At 41.1% G+C, this 16,207-nt stretch overlaps 1 protein-coding gene across 1 annotated transcript in view; it reads right to left on the bottom strand.

Annotated features, from left to right (window-relative positions):
* lrp2a (low density lipoprotein receptor-related protein 2a) overlaps positions 1–16,207 on the bottom strand; it is a 56,604-nt gene that overhangs the window by 27,184 nt on the left and 13,213 nt on the right. Inside the window, 27 exon segments of the mRNA XM_059342651.1 lie at positions 716–1,648; positions 2,670–2,858; positions 3,009–3,248; positions 3,355–3,568; positions 3,973–4,150; positions 4,704–4,813; positions 4,994–5,137; positions 5,276–5,442; positions 6,274–6,402; positions 6,652–6,829; positions 6,984–7,212; positions 7,328–7,512; positions 7,632–7,843; positions 8,457–8,705; positions 9,030–9,044; positions 9,383–9,763; positions 10,299–10,415; positions 10,951–11,070; positions 12,274–12,513; positions 12,648–12,929; positions 13,037–13,174; positions 13,375–13,505; positions 13,678–13,803; positions 14,262–14,454; positions 15,066–15,269; positions 15,501–15,641; positions 16,005–16,207. Of these exon segments, the coding sequence (XP_059198634.1) occupies positions 716–1,648; positions 2,670–2,858; positions 3,009–3,248; positions 3,355–3,568; positions 3,973–4,150; positions 4,704–4,813; positions 4,994–5,137; positions 5,276–5,442; positions 6,274–6,402; positions 6,652–6,829; positions 6,984–7,212; positions 7,328–7,512; positions 7,632–7,843; positions 8,457–8,705; positions 9,030–9,044; positions 9,383–9,763; positions 10,299–10,415; positions 10,951–11,070; positions 12,274–12,513; positions 12,648–12,929; positions 13,037–13,174; positions 13,375–13,505; positions 13,678–13,803; positions 14,262–14,454; positions 15,066–15,269; positions 15,501–15,641; positions 16,005–16,207 (5,648 nt within the window).

A 16,207-nucleotide genomic window follows, 5' to 3' on the forward strand; every position in this document is an offset into this window, starting at 1 on the left:
AATTTAATCCAATATTTCATTCACTTAAAATGCATGCTTGATGCTTTCATATCTTATTAATAACAACACTTTTACCAAATTTAGGTTGGAGACCTTATTAATTAGTTGAGCAACTAAAGAAAATGACCGCTTGAGTTTATGAGTTTATCCAAAACAAGCAGTTCATCCAACCAGCTATGAAATTATGTTATTTACAGTATATAAACAGCAGAAAAGTCAGATTGATCAGACCACTGTATATATCTTTAAACATTACACTCACAGCCGAAGATGACAACCAAAAAATAAACAAATTTGCGGATTTCAAATATCTCCATAATTCAAATCAACCGCCATATATCTACATGAAAGTGATTGTTGTAACAGTTGTTCGTTTTTAGTGGTCCATTCCACTAGTATCAATTCCTACATCCATAAATTATTTCAGAATTAACTAGACCCGCATTCAGAGAGCTTACACCTCCGCCAAGGCCATGCCCTATCTTGCAATGTTAATGAAAGTAAAATGTTGTGCATCCTCCCTGTGATTCAGATCTGCCCCAAAAATGTTATGGTCTCTTCTTTGTCCCATGCTACACCCTTCCAACAAGTTTCATGAAAATCGGGCCAGTAGTTTTTCTGTTACTGAAAACATAATTATCTCCTACTTATTATTATCTCTTTGGTGGAGATAATTAATTCAAGTTTCAGTTGTAGTGTGAAGTGCTAAACCTACCTGAAGCCACCACTACAGGAGCTGAGGTGGGAGAGGACAGGCTGATATAGCTGATCTTGCTTGCTCCTGAACCTGAGCTCTGTGTGAAGTAGATCCTTCTGTCTGTGAGGTCGAAATCCAGCGCCACTGAGGTACGTGGCACATTGACCACAGGGAAGGGCAGTGCATGGTCATCTGGGTCGAGTCGCAGGCTGCGCACGGTGCTCTCAGTCGTGTAGATAAGATAATCATCCCTTGACACCACACAGTTCTCGTTATCTGCTGCAAGATTCCCAAAAGCGCAGCTGCATTTTTTATTCTGGCTACCTCTGTCAGAAGCTGGGAGAGCGAAGCAGAAGTGGGCACAGCCTCCGTTTGCCTGGATGCAGGGGTTGAAGTTGAGCTCCTGGGCAGTGGTAGGCTGGGTGCGCTGGTCAAAGACAGTAACATCCCTCAGCATGTTGACGTTGTCTCTGATGACAGCAGGCTGCTCGCTGCTGCCTGGCTCTTTGCTTGCTTGAAACACCTTCTTGAGGTTTCTGTCCACCCAAATGATGCTACTCTCAAACACTGTGATTCCATAAGGAGTTGGGTAGCGGCTGCCATATCTAACTATCTCTGTCTCCCCTCCTTGAGCGTTAACTCGTGCAATCATATCCAGGGAGTCGTCCACCCAGTAGACGTAACCAGTTTGCCAGTCCAGAGCGAGACCTCGAGGAGTGATAATCCCAGATGACACTAGAATCGTGCGGTTGGTGCCATCCAAAAGCGCTCGTTCAATTTTGGGATTCTGACCATAATCAGCCCAGAACAAGTATTTGTTTCTGGGGTCCACTACGATGTGGCGTGGCATATCAACCTGGGTCTTCAGCAGCACCCTGCGGAAAGTGGTGTTCAGGCGGAGCACCTCCACATATGTCTCAGTGAGGAAGGCGTTGGTGAAATACAGGTTCCCTGAAGAAAGAATCCAGTGATCAGTGTTTAAAGAAGCAACAGACTTTATAGACAAAAAAAAGAGGGAAAAAACAGTGGGATATTTGACAATATACAGTAAGAATAAGATGCTTTGATAGTGGTGAAGTTTGAACAATTTCCAACATCCATAATTAGTATACTCAGATCCTCTTTTACCTGCATCTATAGTATTGTGGAAATACTTCATATGGAAAAATGTACATGTGAAAATTGGCAAAGGAAGTCACTGAAAAGACCCTAAAGTTAACAGTTCAACTTAACTGAACACTAATTGTGATATCAATTGAGGGGGTCAAATAACTTTAAAGTCATCAAAATACATACAAATAGGAAAAGGGTTTGCATTTCATTTAGCGGAGAAAAAATCTGGAATGGGATGTGTGAAGAATTAAAACAATGTTCACTTCAAAATCAAATATAAAGAGCATGTCTTCACACGATATAGGAATGAAAACGGGTGTGTGAAATGACAGTAAGTGGTTATTGTTGACGTTTTATTTTTTAAATGTATTATTACTATTTTTCTTTTTTTTCTGTGTTGTTGTCCTTTTGTTTGTTTGTTCATTGTTGTGACTTCATTGTGACTACATGGGTGTATGTGTACTTATGTGTGTATAAGTTAATAAGTTATGTATGTTAATAATGGTAATAATAAGTTTATATACAACATTACTATGTGTTATATATATATATATATATATATATATATATATATATATATATGTATATATATATAAATATTATTGTTGTTATATAACTGTATATAGTAAATTAATATAGGGAGAAGGGGGGGGGGATTTAATAAGCTTTGGCTTCTTCCCACTCCATTTGAACACAAATAAGTGTTGAGTCTTGTTGTTGTTTCATTTTGTGTTGTTGCCTTGTATTTATTGTTGTCCGTTTGTTTTTAATTGTTCATCTTTTATTTTGTGTTCAAATAAATTCTCAATCACTCAATCAATTAATCAGTATGTGGTAAAACACTGGCACAGCAGCATACCTGCAGCCCAATCTACAGCAATGCCTCGGATACCGTTGCGTCCGATTCCAGATGTCACTACACTATGTAATCCTGAGCCATCTGGCTTGATCCGTCTGACCCCGTTTTGTGCCGCCACAGTGCTGCTGAAGTCACACCAGTAGATGAAACCAGACGCCATGTGTACATCAATGTGTAGAGCATTACGGCCTGCAAGAGGATAACCCAGTCAGATTGTTACTTCAAACATAATAAGGATATCATGATCAGTTGATATTCAGTTACTCTATCAGTGTGGTATTCGGTACATTATTTCTTATTCCAGCCCACAGTAGTAGGTAATTTATGAGGTTTACTGACCTCTCCCAGCCACAGGCACCATGGCCTCAGAGTGGTCTGATCCTTCCAGACTGAAGCCTTTGATTGCAGACAGAGTGGAAATGACAACATAGGACTGGTAGGGAGCGCAGGTCCTATTGTCAGCATTAAGTTTAAAACCTGTGGCGCATGCACAGGTAAACAGGCCCTGTGTCCGAGGCAGGCAGAGCTGCTCACACACTCCCATATTGTTGGTGCAGCCATTGGATGTCCCTGCAGAGGCTGAGTTGGTGGAGAGAACACAGTAAGATAAAGAAAAGAAAAAGCAACAACAAGCCAAACACTGACAGCAGTAAAGAGGATTACGATGTCACCTGGTGTTACTCACTCTCTCGATAATGCACTTTCAGAACTCTGAGTCCAGAGACATTGTCTCGCAGCACAACCCTGTTGGCACCCGTGGACTTGTCCACGCGCTCTATGACCTCAAAGTTGCGATCAGTGAAGTATAGGTAGTTTTGATAGACAGCTACACCCCATGGGTGAGACAGTCCTGTCACTATAGTGATGCGGTTACTCCCATCTGGATCACCGCGCTCAATCTGTAGAAATCACAGACAGGCCAGACATGCTGTCAAACATGGTATGTTTATTGTGTACAATTACCAAACTTAAAGAAATAACAAGGAACTTTAATTTTGTGTTGATTTTGGCACCCCTGCAGATAAAAGCAGTAGTGTTTCCATGAACACCACTTCCTATCCTATTCTGATTCCGTAGGGATAGGCATTAACAATAACTATATACAGCAGAAATAGCCGATCTTCTTGTTTGATGGTTTTGTTTGCATATGTAGGTCATATAGAGACAACAGTATCGAATTGAGGCTGTTTCTTAAGCACCAAAAACTCATTGTAGTCGCTTTCACATAAATGTGCCTCATGCCTGAAAAACCTTATAGAATTAACAAATGGGGATCATTGAGAAATAAGACAGTAAGACCTACCATGCCAGTGCTTGTAACAGCCCAGTACAGCTTGTTCTCTTGGATGTCCACAGTGAGGAACTCAATGTGATCGAGGTTGTTGGTGAACAAGGTGACAGGGTTTAAGCCATCCATGTCTGCAGATGCCACCTTGGCAGGGATGCCGCTCTCTGTTCCTTGGTCTGTCCAGTAGAGTTTGCTTCGAAGACATTTAGGAATAGAGGTTAAGGTTTGTGTCTCAGATAGTTACAACTTAGTCATGGATTTCAATGCCTATCACTTTTTCATAGTCGTACATAAATTTTATTGTCAACCCACTGAGATACAAATTGTCACTGTAGGGTAAAAACCTTTCATCTCCAATATATGATTTTTATTTAGTATCAGCCTAGCATTTGACTGAATGCACTTGAATGAATGAAAAGACACTTTCTGATGTCATTCACTGGAATATCAACAGTTTTTATTAAGTTAGAATGATTTCTAAACCCCCAAAGGACCAGCAACACTGATTTTGGTCAGAGTTGCAGTGTTTTCATATTGGAGTGAGAAGGGATGGCTTTCAAATGTCTTTATTGTTTCTCGATTGCGCTCTATTGTACGTTGCTGGGGTTTGAGTGTGCAGTGCAGTATTCAGTAACACTGGTTTGCGCTCTCTCTAGAGGCAGAGCAGATGGCGATGAGGAGGCTGTTAGAGCTCAGTAGCTGTGGGGATGAGTGGCCGTGCCAGGACTGTGTTAAATGGGGCTTACCCACGTGCTGGGTCCACTGCGATGCCAACAGGACTGCCAGCGCCAGTTGGAGAGCCGTTATTTGTGATCAGAGTTTTCCTGTACTGTACCTCCCCTCTCAACTTCAGAACCTGGCCGGGCACAAACACAAACAGGTGCAGTTATTGTACGGCAGAGCTGTGATGTGTCACTGCCCTTGTTCACAGTTCTTTTCTGTTTTCTTATTACAGTTACAAAAATATTCATTTTAGTTTAAGTTAAAGCCAGTATGATGAAAAACAACAATAGGACAAAGTATTTTTTGGTCTTACCTCAATAGACTGTGTAGCTGGATTGGTGTAGTAAAGGTTCTCTGTTATCCAGTCCAAAGCCAGGCCGACAGGGGTGCCGAGGATGGCTGCAGGGGCAAACTCTGTCCTGTTAGTACCATCTGATTTTACCCTGTGGATCTCACCCTGGTGGACAGATTAAGTCAGGTCAATCTTAACCACTGCTGAATGTGGACATGTCGAGTGCATCTTGGGCTGTATTTCCCAACAATATCTCAAAGTTGTCTCTGGAGGACAAGTGCTGAACTGAACTGTGACACTCACCGGGTGCTCCACCCAGTAGATGGTGTGTTCGTTGTCATCAAAGTCAATATCGTAGCCATTTTGAAGCCCAGCAATAGGGACCATAGCATCATTACTCTTGTCATCCGGGTTCAAGGATATGCCATAGATGATGCTGTCTCTCACAACCACCAGGAAAGGATCTTCAACTACGAGTAAATACGATAATGCAAAAGCAGTGAAAAAACAGTAAAACTACAAACAAAAGCTCTGTCATTTGTGAAGAAAATACCCTAGAGCTCAAATTTTCCTCAAGGCTGTGAAGTACGTCATGCTTTCTAGTTAAGTAACACATTCTAAAACAGATCTGGGAAAACATGTTTCCTGGATAAGGATTTAGCCCAATGTAATCCAAGACTCAGAGTTGCTTTCAGTATATGATACCTGGTGCAAAATAGGGATCCTGACCTAACAGGCCTTTTATCTATAAAGAGGATTGACCGGTGAAAGTTGTTTCCACAATCTGATTTGCTTTGTCATCAGAGATTAAAATCGATGAATGGTTGTGGGGCATTTTCATTCTTGGATAATCGTTGGCCTCAGGGGGAGTGTGTGTTCTGTTTGGCTTGAATGAGCTGAAACCTGAGATGAGTTAAGCTGCTGACCTAAGGGAGACTCCTTGGACTTTGAATTAAAGGTCCCTTGTCTCCTTAAGACCTTGAAAGACACGCTTATATGATTCTTAATATTGATGACTGGAACAGCACTTTACACGAAAATCTAAATGGAAGACTGTTGAAAAGGACCTGGATCGATCTGTAATAGTGTTTACAAAGGTTTCTCCTCTTACCAACAATGAGATGGCCGCAAATTAAGCATGCAAAAAATGTCCACAATAACAGGTTTGTTCTTTTACAACAATAACCACAGCTAAGATGAATACTTTATGAGTAAATCAACTTATCAGCTGCATCTGAGCCAACTTCCTTTTTCATCAAACTGAGTGATGAGTGTTTTCCTCCATTTGGCAGGATGCATACCTCTGGTGCAGGTGATTTGGTCTGCTGCCAGTGTCCAGCCTGAGGGGCAGGCACACGAGTAGTACCTTGGTCCCACAGTAGAAAGCAGGCATATATGAGTACAGGAACTCCTCAAGCAGTGATTTTCACCTAAATTGTCAAACCACAACACACAGTGATTTTTCCTTAGTGAATTTTATTTTCAGCGTTATATTTTGTGGTTATGGGTGATATTGAAATGAAGGTTATTTGTAGTGGCTTAAATGTATTTACAAAAAAATGGACCTGCCGCATATTGTCATCATTATCAATATGCAAGGACTACCAAAATAATTTAGGAGGTCAACACAATGGTCAACAACATTGATGCAATAGAGATGTAGAATATCTTTGACATACCTGCTGGCTGCCTGGCTGGGTGTACTGTCACCAGACCCATGGGCTGAGGGAGGTTGAAAAGCATCACTGTCTGGTTCTCCCCATGCCACTTATGGGCTCGCATCACACGGTTGATGTATCTGTCGGTCCAATACACAAAATCCTCAAAAATGGTAATTGCGTGGGGATGTTGCAGTACCTTTTCACAGAGAGTAGCAAAAGAAAAAAAAGTGTGTCTTACACATGCTATTCAAAAATGAAATTGAATGTGCTTTGTTCACTTTTGAAATATCAACATAAATCAGATGTCTACAGATAGTTCAGAAAATGTGTCTTCCTTCTCATACACTCACCAGGTCACTGGCAAGGACTTGCTTCCTGTTGTTGCCGTTATAATCGCAGTAGTCAATGAAATCCAAGTAGGCATCGGCAAAGTACAACAAATTATTTGGATAGTCTATGGTTAGACCATTGGGCCAGTAGAGCTTGTTGCTTATGATAACAGTCCTCAATTTCCCGTCCATGCTGGCCCTCTCAATGCGTGGGTTTCTCCCCCAGTCGGTCCAAAACATCAGATGAGCGCTGCGAAACAAACACTTGTCTATTAACACCAACTGCTTTGATAATAAATAGCAGAGATGATAGTATTCTACAAGGCACAGATATAAACAAACTTGTTTCTTAGTATGTTACTGACCTGTCCCTTGGGTCGAGCACCAGGCCCCGGGGGTTGGTGACATTTTCACTGACTAATACAGTGCGGTGGGAGCCATCAAGTTTAGACACTTCAATAGTCTCCAAGACGTAGTCTGTCCAGTAAAGGTTTCTGCCCACCCAGTCCACAGCAAGGCTCTCGGTTACAGTCACTCCACTGTCAAATATCTGTCCACAAGAGACTCTTTCTTAGTTAAATATGTTAACTGACTTAAAACTTAAACTAGGCTGGTAATAAACACAAAATGTTTATGTCTGTGGTGTCAAAAAGGGACAAACCAACTCACCACAACTCTGTCACTGCCATTTTTGTTTGCACTCCAGATTCTGTCCTGGCTCGTATCAGACCAGTACACACGGTCAGTTACTGAATCAAAATCTAGGGCCACAATGTTGCGTCCATCTCGAACCAGTGAGCGGACCACATTGGGATGAGCTGTTATGTCATCTTGCACAATCTGATTACGACTGGCCACAAGCAAGAACGCCTGACGAGAATCTGTAAACAGACATCAAATCTCTGTTATCTTTTTTTCATGTCCATTCTCATGCTAATAGAAACACTTATCAGCTTTTGCACGTCAAACAAAAATATACAAAAGGGCAGTTAAATAGACCCTTCTCAAATGGCGGTCCTTAGGGAATGCTGTTTTCGTCGAAATAATGAACTATTGTATTGCAAAACCTTTCAGCAGGTTATCTGTGTGGAAGAGGAGCTCATGTCAGGCACGCTCCCCATAAACAGCCCTTTGTTGGTCATTATGTCCTAATTACACGAGAGATGGCCAGTGAGTGACATATATGTTATTTGTCTTATCTAAAGAAATCAGAGCAGCAAAGAGAGACATGGGGGAAGAAAGACAGTGTGTCAGTCTTGTAGTCTGGTGGTCAAGCCCCCCCTTTATCACTGCCCATTCCTGCCCACCAGCCAGCACAACGGAGGAAACTGAGATATGTGCTGTATGGACATCATCTAGACAATCATGTCACTGTAGGACTGAAAATTGCCCTTTTCCCTTTTTCTGCATTATGTAATTATAGGTTGTTATTTACAACTGCCAGGGGAGCAATATGTTCAATGCACAGAAGGTTTAAGCCAATTCCCTCCTCACCTGAGGCCTTGCAGGTACGCTGGTCAGCTTCAAGAGTGTAACCTTCCTGGCAGTGGCATCGGAAAGAGCCTCTCTCATTAAAGCAGTGCTGGCTACATCGTCCCGGGGGATTACACTCATCTACATCCTGACAGGTTTTGGAGTCATTGCTCAGTTGATAACCCACAGGACATGTGCACTGGGCCCCAAATGGCCCTTGGATACAACCGTGGGTGCAGCCAGCATTGTTGTCAGAACAGCTCTCCTGATCTGAAGGCAAGGAAATCACAATTAAGAACCCAAGAATTAAACCAAGTAAATGATGACTTATCCAAAACAAATACAAAATCGACCAAATTATGCAATAATATACATTTTCCACTGACAATGAATGAACAACAAATCTACTTTAGTTAGTATCTTTAGTGCTATGAATTACTGTTATATTTACCATACACACTACTAACAACATTTCTTTTGTTTGATTATGTTTTGAAACAACTATATGAATATCAAAGCAGATAATAAAGATACTGTTTGTTGAAACAAAACTACGTGCAGCATTTCTACCAACGACTGAGAATTTGTTCCTACCTGGCAAAGGCTCGTCTGAAAGTAGTGAGAAAGGCAAGAAAGGAAAATCACAGATAATTTCCAGGTTAATACAGGTCAAATCACACACATGCATGATTTTAACACAAGAATCCAAAGACAAACAAGTAACATTAAAAAAAAATCTGCGAAATGAAGCCCTTGTTTACAGCATACTAGAAGAATGTGAAATTTAACAAAATCAATGGAGACTCTGATCCTGTTTGTTATATGATGTGAATTTAAATTGAATTTGCGGAGGCTGGTGAACTTAGAAATTTAATAAAACAATCAAGTATTTCTGAAAGACAAACAACATGTTCCAGGCTGGCAAATAAAGCAGAGATCAGACTTACTGCAAAGAGGAGACTCGTCAGCACCATTGGGGCAGTCAGGAGTGTTGTCACACACTGTGGTGAGGTTGATACACAAACTGTGGCCTGGGCACTGCCACTGCCAGCTTGGGCAAAGGAAAGGCGGAGTGGGACAGTCTCTTTCATCACTCATGTCCCTGCAGTCGTTGTCCCCATCGCAAATCCAGCTCCGTAACACGCAGTTTCCATTGTCGCAGCGGAACAGTGTGGAGGGGCACGTGCGAGGTGGGCAGGCATGGTGTTCGTCGCTGCCATCCTCACAGTCTGGGTGACCATCACACTCCCAGGTAGACGGCACACAGGTCCCGTCTGACTGACACTGGAACTCAGTCTCATGGTGGCACATCCCTGGGGGCCTGGTAGCTGAGATACATTTCCAAACACCACAAACTGCATGTTAGCACAGTTTGAAGTTTTTTTGTTTTGCACAATAATAAGACAAAAAAGAAAAGGATAAAGAAATTACAACAAAAGGAAGGTGCAAGGTAGCAGCAAGAAACTAAAAAGGGCTTATACAGGGCCTCTACCTATATTATAATTCACAAGTTAAATTAAAAACCAGTAACTATGAAAATAGACGGGTGAAATCTTGTCAGTAGTATTGTACTTGTGTAATTTTGAGTTGACATGGAAATATTCTCTGAAAGTGTTGGGAATGGAATTTGGACTATACATATAGTTTAAGATAAAAATGCATAGTTGGTATATATTGATCTAAAAAATGTCATTATCTTGAGTTTTTGTTAAAGTGGAGCAGAAGGATCTAGTCGTGAGTGTTAGCACGGTCTAGAATTTGAGAAAAAAATAACTATATTAGCAACCTCGTACATAATTATTTGTGACTGAGTAATGCTTCAATAAAATAACTAATGACCAAAGACAGTAGTTAAATACTTACGACAGGCTTGCTCATCTGAGCGATCACTGCAATCAAAGACTCCATCACAGCGGTAGTAGGAGTTGATGCACTGGTGACCACTGGAGCACTTGAACTCGTTCACAGTGCAGTTGTAGACTGAAAAAATCCAGTTGAGTATGTTAAACCTGATATTCAATATTTCTGCAGTGTTGTATGTATGCTGAGCTCAATTGTTGTGCAACTCAAGTAATGAGATCAATAAACTAAGAGGCTTAGCGCATGCTTGTTGAATTTTACAGAGCATTCAATTGACCTCTACAACTCCTTGAGCATGTCAAGCTGGTACTAACATGGTGTTGCTGAATGACTGAATTAAGGAATGAATGAATAAATTCATGAATGACTGGGCAAATCAATTCATTTTTTATTGGGAAAGGGCCCATAAAGCTCGAATTCACAATATATAAAATTAGATGGTTGATTATTAGGTCATACTAGGAAAGTCTGTCATGTCATGAGACCTGATGCAAACACATCTGACCAGCAACTGTTTTATTCATTTAAAAAATCAAAATCAGATACTTTTTAATGTAATGCACACTTCACAAAGATTTGATGTGTTGAGAAGAACAATGAAGACCAGTGACAATGAGTGTGTTCAGGGAAGAATGTAATCCAGAAAGTTACTCACTGCATCCCTGCTCATCCGCCCCATCCACACAGTCCCGGTCCCCATCACAGACATAGTTGGGGTCTATGCAGCGGTGGTCTGGACACTGAAACTGTCCTGGATGGCATGTGTTTCCCAGATCTGTCAACACAAATTGTTAGACGAAAAAATTATTCTACAGCGAACACATTAGAAAAAAAAAACTTTTCTATAAGCAGCTGATGAAGTCCACTGAGTACCATTGGGTCATAGCAGATTCTGTCTCAATAAATGTGTTTTTTAAATTATAATTCCAAGATTATTCACATTGTCTGATCCTGGTTAAATTTAGAGGCATCAGAAAAAAACAAAACTATTAACTAAAATAGTTAACTCTTGTAGTCTATAGACAAGATTTAATCTTCATGTTTTTATAATTTAGGCTATATATGTAGATTTATTTAACCCTTCATCAAAATGAGTGTGTTCTCCATTATATTTGCTTATAGGTTTCTTTCTGAAATAAAGTCCTTCCGTTGTAGAAATCATTGGAAGATATATTAAAATAATCAGACAAATAGCAGTTAAAAATACATCAAACACACAGAACTTGGCCAGCAGTCACAGATTCTCTATGCAGGAAAGTTAATGGGTCAGCCCAACTTTTGCACTTCCTGTTCTTAGATGCTGCTTTATCGAGATAAGGGCGGCTCTGATTTATGATCTGATTTTGGAACAAAACAGGAAATCATCGTCAGACCTTTTGCACGAACCTCAGGTATATAGACCCAGAATTAAAATCAATTTAAAATCAAATCAATTTTATTTATATAGCCCAAAATCACAAATCACAGATTTGCCTCAAAGGGCTTCACAGACTGTACATGGTACGACATCCTCTGTCCTTTGACCCTCACAGCGGCCAGGGAAAAACTCCTTAAAAAACCCTTTTAGCAGGGGTAAAAGAAGAAGAAACCTCAGGGAGAGCGACAGAGGAGGGATCCATCTCCCAGGACGGACAAACGTGCCACAGCAGCAGGTGATGAAGCGCCACCATTGGCCAGTAGTGATGGTGAGTGGACCAGGAGAGGAACTGCACCTGCACTATTTACCCGTTTGTGTATCTTGACTGTTGTATCTGTTTTTGATACTTTTCATTAAATCCCACACAGGGCTGTTTTTCTAAGAAACTCTTGTTGTCTAGATTTGTTTTTCTTGTTTGTTTTTTTTAATTTATTTTCCAATGTATTTTTTGGGGGCCAAATGTCTTGTTTCTTCCTGTACTGACTTTAGAATAACAATAACAAGCAAGCAACAAGCAAATCCTATTAATTTCAAGCTTATAGCCTCTATAGGGATACTCACGGCAGTCAGCTTCATCTGAACTGTCCCCACAGTCGTTATCAGTGTCACAACGCCAGGTATGTGGGATGCAGCGGCGGTTGGCACAGGTAAACTGATTGGTTGGGCAGGTCCCAGGCCCCTGTGTAGGGCAGTTGTTCTCATCGCTGTTATCAAAACAGTCATTGTGGCCATCACAGCGCCATCCCACAGGCACACAGCGCTTATTGGCACAGGTGAATGCAGATGGGGAGCAAGTGGTGTCTGAAAAAAGAGATTATCTTAATTTAAATATTATAAAAATAAACAGATTTTTTTTTTAAAACCCAGGCCATGAAATGGTCTTTATTCTCAAGTTGGGCCAGTATAATAGCCTCAATTTACAAAAAAGGAATTACTGTTAATTCCACAGTTGACTTCGTCACTGTTGTCATGGCAGTCGTCAACACCATCGCATCTGTAGCTGTTTGGGACACATTTGCCGTTGCCACAGGAGAAGGAGTTGGCTCCGCACTGCAGTGTGGGGGGCTCATTGGAAGGGTCTTCCACACATGTCTGCTGGTTGGGCAACAGCTTCATGCCGTACGGGCAGCCACACACCCTCTGTGAGTCAGGGGCTGGGAAGCAGAAGTGACTGCAGTCTCCATTAGGATTTGTCGGCCTGTTGCAGAGGTTGGAACCTGAGAAGGAGAGTGGAAAGTAATTACCAGGAATACGACTGACAAGTGTGAGCCCCAGCTATGCATGAATGATTGGAGCGAGGAGAACAGTGAATAAAGCTACTGACCAATCTGAGAGTTGGAGTTGAAAGACTTGACATGCATGATGTGGCTGATTCCTCTTCTGATAACGACCATCTCTCCACCGTCAGTCTTGCGCACACGTACAATGCCACCCAGGCGCCAGTCAGTGAAATATGCATAGCCTTCAAGGAGCAAAAGAGCAAAACCTCAGTGAGTTGATCTTTCATCACTTCCTGGTAACAGTAATTGCTCTTTTGACATGAAACATAATTAAAGCAAGAAACTTTAGTTTAAGTCAATGCCAGTAAAATTAACTCTCTCTTCATTTAGATATATACATGATCCTGCACAGCATCTTGTTATGTAGGCCAGGACTTATTACCTTCAAAAATGGTAAGGCCGAATGGATGTGAGATCTGGGTTATGCGGTCCAAAGAAATCCTGTTCCGTCCATCAAAATTACTGTGCTCGATTTTGTCAAAGAAGGCATCCACCCAATACAGACGCATTGCGCTGGGCAAGACCAAAGCAAGAGTTTTAATTAAGCACAAACACTGTCAGTGGAATAATCAGCAAAAAACAACAACATTGCTATAGAAACCGTAATTTATTGGTAAAACAATTGAAATCTTGAAATGATGTATTGTGTTCTTTTAGCCAGGTGGCTTTAGGATTTTTGACTCACCTCCAGTCAATAGCTAGACCATTTGGCCAGCCAAGAGTAGTGTTCACAATAGACAGGGCATGTGACCCGTCACCCCAAGCCCTCATAATCTTCGCTGGCCGGTACCAGTCAGTCCAAAATATATACCTGTCAAAGTCAAATAAAGAACAAGCATCATGGTCATATTTCATTCAAAGATATAATATATACTATACCTGGGTGATAAAATGTATTTTTATTTTATTTTTGGATACTTTCACATTATAGAGCTTTTCTGTTTAAGCCAACTTCTTAGTGTTTGCTACAATACTGGCCTTCACGCTGAACTAATCTGAGCTGTTGGACACAGAGGCCTTATGACTTTGAGGCTATTGGAAATAACAGCTTGTTCTAAATAAGGATTCGTTTTATCAGGTGGGGGTAGAACTTGAGGACTTTTTTTGAATAGGTGAGCAGATCTTAAGGTGTAATCAGATATACATAGTTGGTTTTGCAGAAACTTCCCATTGAATCCCCCTGTTTTTATATGTTTTTTAGTTTTACTGATTATAACAAAATATTTGCCAAACAAATGAAATTAATTATCTGGTCTTTAATTGATTTACCCAATGAGAGGATGCACCACGATGGCCCGCGGGTTGTTGAGGTTACGTATGATGGCTCTCCTGGACTTATCAGCCACTTTCATGACAGATATGCTCCTGTATCGCGGGTCGGTCCAGTAGAGGTTTTTTGAAATCCAGTCGTAAGCCAGGTCCTCCACTCCATCCACCCTATTGGCTGCCAGTACCTCCCTGCCTGTGCAGATCAAAGCAGTCAGACCACCGTTTAACACAGAGATGAAAGAGGAACACATTTAAATAAATAGGCTGTCAGCTTGCATTTTCCCCAAGTGGACCGGACAGAACAAACTAGAGCAGCTCCAAAAACAACATCACTGATCAGAGCAGTGGTGTTTCTTTGTTGTGTGATGTGACTACTTTCCACAGCTTAGGTGATGGTTTTGAAAACAAACAAAAATATCAAAAGTGCGTGGTAAAACATTCTTGATTAGTCAGTTCTACTCATTTCCAGGTCATTAGTTTGAAATGTAAGTTGATTACGTATATGATCCATTTTCCACTGTCCATACTCCTGTCCACTCCCTCCCCCATAGTACCAGTCGGCCCCATCAGGCACTCCCTTAACTCCCTGTATAAGCCTGGCTGAATCACATGGTAGAGCTCTCTGAAAGGAAAGATATTATCCAAGGATGTAGGCACAGAGAAAACAGTGGAAAAATATTAGCAGCTGATAGTTTGTTTCATACTACACCATGCCTTTCCCTGTATTATTATTCTAATGGTGTGCTGTGAATCTGAACAGGATATTCTGAAAAATTCTGCTATAGTGATCAACAAGATGCTTACCAGTCCCGTCCACTTTTTGTTTGTAGATAATATCTTTGGCTGTATCTGAGAAGAAGATGGCATCTTCCTCAGCACTAAAATCCACCCCAACAAAGTAGGAAGGTGATCCAGTGACGGGCAGGATGATGTCTTCTTGAGAAGAGAGGTTAAAGGGGATCCCTCTGATGGCCAGCTGGCTGGAGAAGAGCAGAAACTGCCTCACAGCTGAAGATAGAAAATGAGAAAACCATAGGAAATTCAGTCTCAATCTCAAAAATATAATAACACACAAGAAAGGGTTAAAATATTTAACCACTGCAGGTTGCCATATAGGTGAGTTTCAGGTAAATCATTACATCTTTAGGGTGTTAAATACAATTTCTCACTTTCAGGAAATCATACTGAGATCTGTTCACGAAACAAATAACTTTAGTTATTAGAGATACGTTCACTTACCAAAACATCTCTTGCCATCAGCATGTAGGTCAAAGCCGATGCGACATTTGCAGCGGTAACCCAGTCCTCCATTGTCACTCCTGTGACTCAGAACACAGATCTGCTCACACCCACCTCTGTCTACACTGCAAGGGTTTAACACTAGAGACAAAACCAAAAAAAAGTTATTTATTTTTACACTTTTCTTGCAAAAAGGTCAATTTTTATACAGTATGTAAATTGCTCTGGTGTTCTTTTATGCAATGTTTGGCTTTTGCAAAGATTCTTTCCAATTTTCTTGTTATACTGATAATGCAGTTTATCAAATTATATCAATCAGATTTTGTAGTCTAGTCGTGCACACAAACATGCACCCATGGCAACCCTGAAACCACAGAACCCCCCCAATTAATAAATAAATCCTAATCAACCCCTGAATAGAAGGCAAACATGTGGGTAAATTGATTATATTATAGTGTGAGTTGCATCACTATGAAGACACATTTGTTTCATAGAGTGACTTGCCATATGGCTGTTTCAGCTGATGTATCACTGCTACTCCATGTGGAGTCTGGGATGTCCCGTAAACTACTTGAGGACTGGTGTCAGTGAACTTGTTGGCTTTCATCACGGCCATCTTTGTCCAGTCGGTGAAATAGACATTGTGCTCAAACAGGCTGATGCCAAATGGGTGTGGGACTGCAGCACCTCCATGGACCACTGTTTTT

Source organism: Centropristis striata, chromosome 10, assembly GCF_030273125.1.
Source record: "Centropristis striata isolate RG_2023a ecotype Rhode Island chromosome 10, C.striata_1.0, whole genome shotgun sequence".
In the NCBI taxonomy this organism is placed as follows: domain Eukaryota; kingdom Metazoa; phylum Chordata; class Actinopteri; order Perciformes; family Serranidae; genus Centropristis; species Centropristis striata.